Genomic DNA, 10210 nt, shown 5'->3' with positions numbered 1-10210 from the left:
ACACACACACACACACACACACACACACTCTCTTAAAGCTTTACAGAGGATATTGCTGATCTCACAAAATCTGTCAAGAACATGTCCAGGTCCCATTTAATAAGATCATATGTTTTGCTTGGAAAAATAATATATATATATAATTATTATTTTCATGTCATTTAAGCATATATATATATATATATATATATTACACTGTAACATTATTTTAATGCAAAATATAATTTTTAATTTATATACAAACATATATTGCTTAATTTATCAAATAAGCTTAATTTTCTTCGTACAAAATATATATTTTTATTTAATTTCTTTTGATTGTGTGCTAAAACTATGACCTGGACATGTGTTGATGAGACTCATCCGCGTCCCAGGATGAAATTAAGACTTTTTACAGCACTGCATTGCTGCTCTAATTCCCTGTTATTAAATTGTCTCGCTCCTCTCGGGTGTAAAGCAGGTCAAGTCTCATTTGCGTTCTGTTATCTTGCCTTAATTCCGCGCCGGCACGTGCTGAGGAATGATTGACAGGTTTACTTGTCTGTAGCTCCGCCCCCTCCCCTTGAATTCAGTGACACAGAAACATGTGCAAGAAAAACGCAGTGTGAAATGACTGCAAGGCAGCACAGAGCTGCAGACTCCCGCCGTTTGTCCTTGAATTGTTATTCACACATTAACCAGTGTGTGTTCAGATTAACACACTCTTCATACTAGTTTTGCAGTGTGTTAATGTATCCCATGATGCAATGCACTCGACTTGACCTTCAGCTTCCTGTGTGACAACTGAACTGGAAGTAATACAAAGCATGATTTTCCACATCTCTTTCTTGATTCTTTATTTAATCAGACTGCCATAAGACATTTTTATAGAAAATTGCATAAAAATGTGAAATGACCACATTTATTTCAATCAATCAGATGTGCAACTTAAAGAGGTCATGTGACAGCACCGTTGCATACTACTGTAGTATGTTGCATTCATTGCATGCTCATTTTTACACTTGCTCACTGTTATTAGGTTTTTCTTTTATTGTTTTATTAACGACATTTATTAAGACATTTTTTTAAATAATCTGCATTTCTCTTTCTTCCTCTGTCATTTCAGACGCTGCGCTTAAGAAGACCTACATAACCGAGGTGAAGCATCATTTATTATCTGTATATCATTAATTTCGGTCATACAACTCCAGTGTTACTTAAAGCAGTCTTGAGAAGAGTTAAATGTTCAAGTGTTTGGAAAATGTTATTGATCAGAGGTTTCAGAAATTGAGATTTAAAGGAATAGTTCATGCAAAAATTAAAATTAGCTGAAAATGTACTCAGGCCATCTAAGATTAGGATGAGTTTGTTTCTTCATCAGATTTGGAGAAATGTAGCATTGCATCAGTGTCTCAGCAATGGATGCTCTGCAGTGAATGGGTGCCGTCAGAATAAGAGTCCAAACAGCTGATAAAAACATCACAATAATCCACAGCACTCCAGTCCATCAGTTAACATCTGGAGAAGACAAAAGCTGAAACTAATCCATCATTAAAGTCCCCATGAAATCAAAATGAAAGTTTTTTGGCTTTTAGTATGAATATGTTATCCTTAAGGTTATCTCAGGCTGCTCGATATGTCCCGCCCCGTCTTCCTGTTTCAGTTGAAATTATGTCTACACATAGAATAACGCTGCATGTTTCAAGGCACTTCAGTGGACCTTTAAAAGGTTTAAACTGTATAATAATGCTTCGTCCTGTGAAAAAGTGGTCTGGTCTGAATCAGGAGAGAAATCTGCACAGATCAAGCACTGTTTACAACAGTCCAAAACAGCTCTAAACAAATATGTGGCTGGATTCTGATGTGAGAGACAACAGGAGGTGGACTTTTTCACTGGAGGAAGCGTTATTATGGATTATGGACTCATATTTTAGCCAGAAGGGATGGTTCAAAGTTAAAAACACCTTAATGATAGATTTATTACGCAGCTTTTGTCTTCTCCAGATGTTAACTGATGGACTGGAGTGCTGTGGATTATTGTGATGTTTTTATCAGCTGTTTGGACTCTCACTCTGACGGCACCCATTCACTGCAGAGGATCCATTGCTGAGACACTGATGCAATGCTGCATTTCTCCAAATCTGATGAAGAAACAAACTCATCCTAATCTAGGATTGCCTGAGAGCGAGTACATTTTCGGCAAATTTTCATAATGGGGAGAACTATGAACTGAAGTGTCAACTTTGTCTTAAATGTTTCTCCTAAAAATAGACAAAAATGAATCATACATTAATAGCATAGAGCTACAGAATGCATGTAGATACTGTAGCATCTCACATCATTTGGATGATCAAATCTCCATTTAAACTCTTTGCTGTCTATGAGAAATATGTAAATGAGATCTCGTTTGTGATTTTTTTGTCCTCTCAGATGCCGTCTTCCTCGTGTCACTCCAGCTCTGGCACTGAGAAGAAGATCGGTCACAGGCGGGTCGATGCGTCCGGCGAAACCACCTACAAGAAGGTGCATCTTCAGTCACACATCAGCTTCATGGTGTCTCCATCTCATTTCTCAATTTTGTCCATTTCAATCACAATTTCAGTCAATTTTTACTTCAGGCTGCTGATATATACAGTGTGGTCCAAAAGCGTCCATCCTGGAAATCATTCAGACAGCTTTTTATCTTCATTGCATACTGTATATACACATACATATGATATAACTTCATTTATGGACAGCTAATGAGACATTAAAATAGCTAGACTTAAAATGAACAATCATTATACACATTAGTTTCAGTAAATTAAAACATTACTGTGTATTGTTTATTGACAAAGTTGTTACTGACACAAAGGGAACCTGACATTTTAGTTATTAGTGGTGGTAATCCAAAAATACTCCAAATATTAGCCAATAAATTGGTCTATTATGAAGGAAACATTTTTTATATATATATATTTTATATATAAATGCTATATATATTTATATTAATATATATTATAAATTATATATATATTTATTATATTATATCATTTATTATAAAATATATTTTATATATATTTTATATGAAAATGTTATAGATTTTTTTTAATTGTATGTTGTGAAAATATTTTTTTAAATATTATATATATTTTTAAAATAAATATTAAAATATATTTAAAAATAGAATAAAACAGAATAAGGCTTTATAAGTACTAATAAACAGCCAATATGCTAATAATATGCATGCTAATAAGCAAGTAGTTAATAGTGAGAATTGGTCCTTAAAATGAAGTTTTGCCATATATATATTACATTTTTATAAACATTTTATGTTTGGTCCTTTGTATCTGTCTTCATGCTGTTATGCAGTCATTGTATGTCAAGGATGCAGGGCGAGTTTAACTGCTGTCAGAGAGTCAGAAGTGTTCGTCTTGTGTGTCGACAGACGACCTCGTCTGCCCTGAAAGGAGCCATTCAGCTGGGGATCGGCTACACCGTGGGTAACCTGAGCTCCAAACCCGAGCGGGACGTCCTCATGCAAGACTTCTACGTGGTGGAGAGCATCTTCTTCCCCAGGTCTGTACAGTATGTGAGATTTCTGCTGCACCAGAGAGTGTTAAATCCATCTCTTCATTCAGTCTCACTGCTTCAGTTAGTGGTGTTTGCTAAGTCAAGCATCGCTAGTGTAACTACTAGTGCTTTGGTCTTCATTCAAATCAAGCACTTACACCAACAGACGCAGACTGTGTTCTATATAAACATATTTTTATAACGGACTTGGGTGGCTTAGTTATTAGCCAGCATTTTAGTGGAAAACTGTATCCCACAATACAATACACTTCAAATATATTTTACACATACACTGGCGTTCAAAAGTTTGGGATTAGTAAGATTTGTAAGTCTACCTTCTGCTCATCAAGGCTGCATTTATTTGATTAGAAATTCAGAAAAAACTGTAATATTGTGAAATATTATTGTAATTTAAAATAATGGTTTTCTATTTTAATATACTTTAAAGTATAATTTATTTCTGTGATGCAAAGCTGAATTTCCATCATCATTACTCCAGTATAAAGTGTCACATGATCTTCAGAAATCAGTATAATATGCTGATTTATTATCAGTGCTGGAAACTGTTGCTGCTTCATATTTTTTTGGAATCTGTGATACTTTTTTTCAGGATTCTTTGATGAATAAAAAGTTAAAAAGAACAGCATTTATTCAAAATAGAAATCTTCTCTAACAATATAAATCTTTGCTATCACTTCTTAACGACTGAACACATCCTCGCTGAATAAAAGTAAAAAAAAAAAAAAAAGAAAGAATAAAAATGTACCGACCCCAAACTTTTGAACGGTAGTGTATATTGTTAGAAAAGATTTCTATTTTAAATAAATGCTCTTCTTTTAAACTTTTTATTCATCAAAGAATCCTGAAAAAAAGTATCACAGATTCCAAAAAAATATGAAGCAGCAACAGTTTCCAGCACTGATAATAAATCAGCATATTATACTGATTTCTGAAGATCATGTGACACTGAAGACTGGAGGAATGATGCTGAAAATACTGCTGCGCATCACAGGAATAAATTACATAAATTTTAATGTATATTAAAATAGAAAATCGTTATTTTACATCATAATAATATTTCACAATATTAAATTTGTTCAAATTTTTGATCAAATAAATGCAGCCTTGATGAGCATAAGAAACTCCTGTAAAAAACATAAAAAATCGTTCTGATGCCAAACGTTTGGCCGGTAGTGTACACTGTGTAGCAAATTTAGCTCACAACAGGAAATATGAATAATTAACCATAACTAATTATGATTAATTATTAATATTTTAGATCCACTGTAGATATTTAGCTGACCACTCAGGGTCAACCGTCTTGTCAATTCTAAGAACGTTAATTTCCTGGTTAAAGGAAATAACTTTCTTACTGTACAATTCTATAAGTTTGTAACATAAATCTGCATGATTATTGACTAGTTGTGTGTCTGATTGGTCCAAATGCTACAACTGTAAGAAAGCAGTGTTGATCATCAGTCAGTCGGATGATGCAGATTTGATGTGTGTCCGTGTCTCTCTCTCTCTCTCTCAGTGAAGGCAGTAATCTGACACCGGCACATCACTATCCAGACTTCAGGTTTAAAACGTACGCTCCGGTGGCGTTCCGCTACTTCAGAGAGCTCTTCGGGATTCGACCGGACGACTATCTGGTGAGACACAGCACAAACGCCAGAGCCTTCAGACGCTGGCTCTCATTCACTAATAACTGTGTGTTATTTCCAGTGTTGTAACAGTTTACATGTAACGGCGCTACATAATTTGATTACAAAATAAATGTAACTGTAATCCGTCACAGTTATTGAGAAAACAATGAACGATTACAAAATTGTAAAATGATAAAAAATATTCTAAAAATATATATTACACTACCGTTCAAACGTTTGTGGTTGGTAAGGTTTCTTCTGCAGCTCAAGGCTGCATTTATTTGATCAAAAATACAATATAAACAGTAATATTGTGAAATATTTTTACAGGTTAAAATAACTGTTTTATATCTGTTGAAATGTAATTTATTCCTGTGATGTAAAGCTGTATTTTCAGCATCATTACTCCAGTCTTCAGTGTCACATGATCTTCAGAAATCAGTATAATATGCTGATCTGCTGTTCTTGAGGAACCAGTGAGGCTGAATGAGTGTGCGGTCAGTGATGTGGTTTATATAGGGCAGTGCTGAGGTCATGGGAAGGTTAATGCATAATTATGATATGACCGCGTCTGGAGCTAAAATGAACCTGAAACATATTAGGTGTGTGTGTGGAAGCACATGGACGCTTTATAGGCCCACACACACACACACTACCTGAGACAGATGGTGATTACCACACTAATCACACTAATACTTTCCTTTTTAAGCACTTAAAACAACAGATACCCACTGATGAGTGTGTGTGTGAGTGTGTGTGTGTGAGTGTGTGTGTGTGTGTGTGTGTGAGTGTGTGTGTGTGTGTACGCGTTTTTGTGACAAATGAGGACATACATTTGTATAATGACAAAGGTATAACATAGGTATTACAAGGAGAAGGTGACTTTTCAGGACATTACCCCATGTCCCCACTTTTCAAAACGCTTATAAATCACACAGAATGGAGTGTATTGAAAATCTGAAATAGCAGAAAGTCTCCTGTGAGGGGTAGGTTTAGGGGTAGGGTTGGTGTAGGGCAATAGAATATACGGTCTGTACAGTATAAAAACCATTACACCTATGGAGAGTCCCCACTTTTCACAAATGTAAACCTGTTTGTGTGTTTGTGTTTGTTTGTGTGTGTGTGATGTGTGTGTGTGTGTGATGTGTGTGTGTGTGTGTGTGTGCGTGTGTTTGTGTGCGTGTGTGTGTTTGTGTGTGTGTGTGCGTGTGTGTGTGTGCGTGTTTGTGTTTGTTTGTGTGTGTGTTTCTGTGTGTGTGTGTGTGATGTGTTTGTGTGTGTGTGTTTGTGTGTGATGTGTGTGCGTTTGTGTGTGCATGAGTGCGAGTGCGTGTGCGTGTGAGAGTGAGAGTGCGTGTGTGTGTGAGAGTGAGTGTGAGAGTGAGTGTGAGAGTGAGTGTGAGTGTGTGTGTGTGTGTGTGATCCCAACCCTTATGTCGCTTCTTTTTTAAAGAAATGGTTCATACAATGACAAATTTAAAGCCTTTTTCTTGGTATATTGGTTGGGGTTGAATTTAATGAATAAACGTATTTTTCTCTGTTTGAACATGTAGTGTTCTCCTCTTCACGACGTTCACCGTTTGATATGCACTATTAAAATATATATCACATTTTATTGTAGCGTTTTATGAATGTTACATTCCCTTAATGTCCCTAGACAAATCAAATAAGTTTTGGGTCGTAACAGAAGGAAATGCTGTCATCATGTTGCAACCCAGGGTTATTATAGTTAACTAAAACTACAGTAAAACATTTTTAAAAGGTTGTTACTTAAAATTTAATTAAATAAAATATATATATATATATATATATTTTTTTTTAACTAATAAAAATGACAAAAATGCAACAAAATTACTAAAACTTTAACTAAAATTAAAATGAAAAAAGAAAATATAAAAACAAAAAATCATTCAAAATATTAATAAAAGCTATAATAGTATCTTAATGATATATATTAAAAAAAAAACATTGTTCCAAACCTATGCACTGTAAACAACTATTTTTCAGAGTTCAAAAAGTCAAAGACTATTGAATTACGTTTTACAAGAAAATTTCAAATATCATGTTTCATTCCATGAGTCTCTTGCAGTTTCTTTGTAATTGTTTGTGAAATTTACTAGCAATTTCTGAGTGAAAATGATTTCTACACCAAATTTTTGACTTACTTTCTTCTGCGGATCACGAGCCGCTGTTTTTATTTCATGCAACAAAAGTGGACGGTGATTCATGTTAATAAAAGCTTCAGAAAACAGACTCAAGTCTGACTCTGTGTGTTCAAGCTCTCAATGCAGAAGCATTAATCAGAATAAATGCAGCATCTCTCTGACGTCACTGTATGTCTGTGTGTTTGTTGCAGTATTCTCTCTGTAATGAGCCCTTGATCGAGCTCTCAAACCCCGGTGCCAGCGGCTCCATTTTCTACCTCACTCGAGACGATGAATTCATCCTGAAGACCGTCATGCACAAAGAGGCTGAGTTCCTGCAGAAGCTGCTTCCGGGATACTACATGGTGAGCCAGCAGCTCGTCCTCAGTCCAGTTTCAGATTCATCAGTCTGCACACTATCCATCCTTCATAGTATGCATGATCACAGTATAAAAGTGTTGCTGGATGATTTAATATTTCTGGTGGATTTTCAAATTATGCATCTTAACATTAGCATTTTACACCAACCCTTATCAGATGTTTAAATTGCTTAAAAATGAATGTAATGTGAAGCTGTTGCAGCATTAGGAGTAAGTGAAGTTATGAAGTTTAAGATCACGCATTTGTGCGTTAAAACACAAACAGTCTGTGGTCAAGGCACAAATTTAGTTTATCCAAAAAATTTATAAATATATAAAATAAAAAAATCACATTTGCCATGGTTACCATTTTTAAACAATGTTATTGTTGTATAATATACTATTATAGTTTTTAATTTTATTTATATATTTTAGTTTTATAAAATATATTTTATTTATTTATTTTAATTTAGGTTCATGTTTTAGTAATCTTGTTTTTAGTTTATTTAATATGTCTGTATAGTTTTTAAGTTTTAGTTTATTTATCTTATTTAGCTAAAACTAAATTTCATTTTTTTATTTCATTTTTTAAATTTAATTTCAAGCAATGAAAATGTTTTTTAAAGGCTCTAGGTTTTCAAATGCCTCATTTTGCATCATTCGACGAATGAAAATATTAAAAATATAGATTAACAAATAATAAATACTAAAATATATAGATGATATAAAAATGGAAATTATAAAACAATCAATTAAACTTAAAATGAATGGTGTTAATCCATATATATTTCAAGTAATTTAGAGAGTTTGAGTTTTAAGGCATTCCTCTTTATTAGTTGCTTTAAGGATTGAAATACAGTTTTCAAATAATTTTTAAATGCTACAAATTAGTGCTTAATTTGTGTTCAAAATGAGCCTTAAAAATGCTAAATAATAAGTATAATTAGGGATAGTAAAGATTAACTTCCAAAAGCACAAACATAAAATAACATTTGAAAAAAAAAAACTGTATACAGTATATTCACAGTTTGTGAAAATAAACATATTAAATGTAATTTAAAAAATAATTGTTAAATGCAATTTTATTTTATAGTTAGTTTTTTTTAAAGTCATAATTTTGTTATAATATGTGACCCTGCAGCACAAAAGCAGTGTTAAGTCGCTGGGGTATATTTGTAGCAATAGCCAACAATACATTGTATGGGTCACAATTATAAATTTTTCTTTTATGCCAAAAATCATTAGGATATTAAGTAAAGATCATGTTCCATGAAGACATTTTGTAAATTTCCTACCGTAAATATATCAAAACTTAATTTTTGTTTAGTAATATGCATTGCTAAGAACTTCATTTGAACAACTTTAAAGATGATTTTCTCAATATTTAGATTTTTTTGCACCCTCAGATTCCAGATTTTCAAATAGTTGTATCTCGGCCAAATATTGTCAGATCCTAACAAACCATACGTCAATGGAAAGATTATTTATTCAGTTTGACTCAGATGATAAATATCAATTTAGAAAAATGGACACTTAAGACTGGTTTTGTGCTCCAGGGTCACATATAATAATGTTTTGATCTGTTTGCTATTTGCAATGGTGGTGACTATTTATTATTTTTCATAGTGTGATATTGATGAGTTCTATTAAAACCAGTTTATGGTCAGTTTGACCCGCAATCATAATAATCATTCATTATAACAGCAGTATACAAAAACATACAGTATGTATGTCCATGTTTTTTGATCCATAGATAATAATGAGATTTTTGTTCACTAAACTAGAAAATTATCACGTAGCACTGATTTCAAACATTTTTTCAGTGCTCTACTGCATGCATAGACAGCCAGGTTTTCTGACTCTTTAGATGACTGATCTGTGCTGTTCATCCCTCAGAACCTGAACCAGAATCCCCGCACGCTGCTGCCCAAGTTCTTCGGCTTGTACTGCGTTCAGTCCGGCGGGAAGAACATCCGTATCGTGGTGATGAATAACGTCCTGCCGCGCATCGTTCGCATGCATCTCAAGTTCGACCTGAAGGGCTCCACGTGCAAGCGCCGCGCGTCCAAGAAAGAGCGCGAGAAGTCCAAGCCCACCTTTAAAGACCTGGACTTCATGCAGGACGTTCAGGACGGACTCCTGCTGGACGTGGACACGTATAACGCGCTGGTGAAGACGCTCCAGAGAGACTGTCTGGTGAGTGTGGACCGCTTGGGGTTAGAGCTGCTCAAGCTGGGGAAAACAATCCAATTGCCATTTTTCTGATAAAAAAATTGTGACTGTGATTTAAAATGTGATTAAACACAAAAACTCCAGGTTTGCTTGTTTGTAGGGCTACACAATTTGGCCCAAATTTTGTAATTATATAATAATAATAATACAATATATATATATATATATGTTTTATTATTATTATCATCATTATTATTGTTACTAAATAATATATAAATAGCTAAATAATAAGAAATATTATTTTATATATATATATTTACATTTACATTCAGTCATTTAGCAGACGCTTTTATCCAAA

General features: G+C 33.9%; 1 protein-coding gene across 7 annotated transcripts in view; it reads left to right on the top strand.

The window, feature by feature from the left end:
• Positions 1–10210, top strand: part of LOC107596257 (phosphatidylinositol 4-phosphate 5-kinase type-1 gamma-like) — a 48214-nt gene that overhangs the window by 17137 nt on the left and 20867 nt on the right. For all 7 annotated transcript variants that reach the window (XM_016286954.1, XM_016286950.1, XM_016286952.1 and 4 more), the window contains 6 exons: positions 1106–1137; positions 2410–2502; positions 3407–3537; positions 5066–5183; positions 7534–7686; positions 9577–9876. In XM_016286954.1, the coding sequence (XP_016142440.1) occupies positions 1106–1137; positions 2410–2502; positions 3407–3537; positions 5066–5183; positions 7534–7686; positions 9577–9876 (827 nt within the window). The remainder of the gene's footprint in view (positions 1–1105; positions 1138–2409; positions 2503–3406; positions 3538–5065; positions 5184–7533; positions 7687–9576; positions 9877–10210) is intronic.

This window comes from Sinocyclocheilus grahami, unplaced genomic scaffold (genome assembly GCF_001515645.1).
Source record: "Sinocyclocheilus grahami isolate Dianchi unplaced genomic scaffold, SAMN03320097.WGS_v1.1 scaffold216.1, whole genome shotgun sequence".
NCBI classification, from domain to species: domain Eukaryota; kingdom Metazoa; phylum Chordata; class Actinopteri; order Cypriniformes; family Cyprinidae; genus Sinocyclocheilus; species Sinocyclocheilus grahami.
This window is presented reverse-complemented; position numbering and strand designations above follow the sequence as displayed.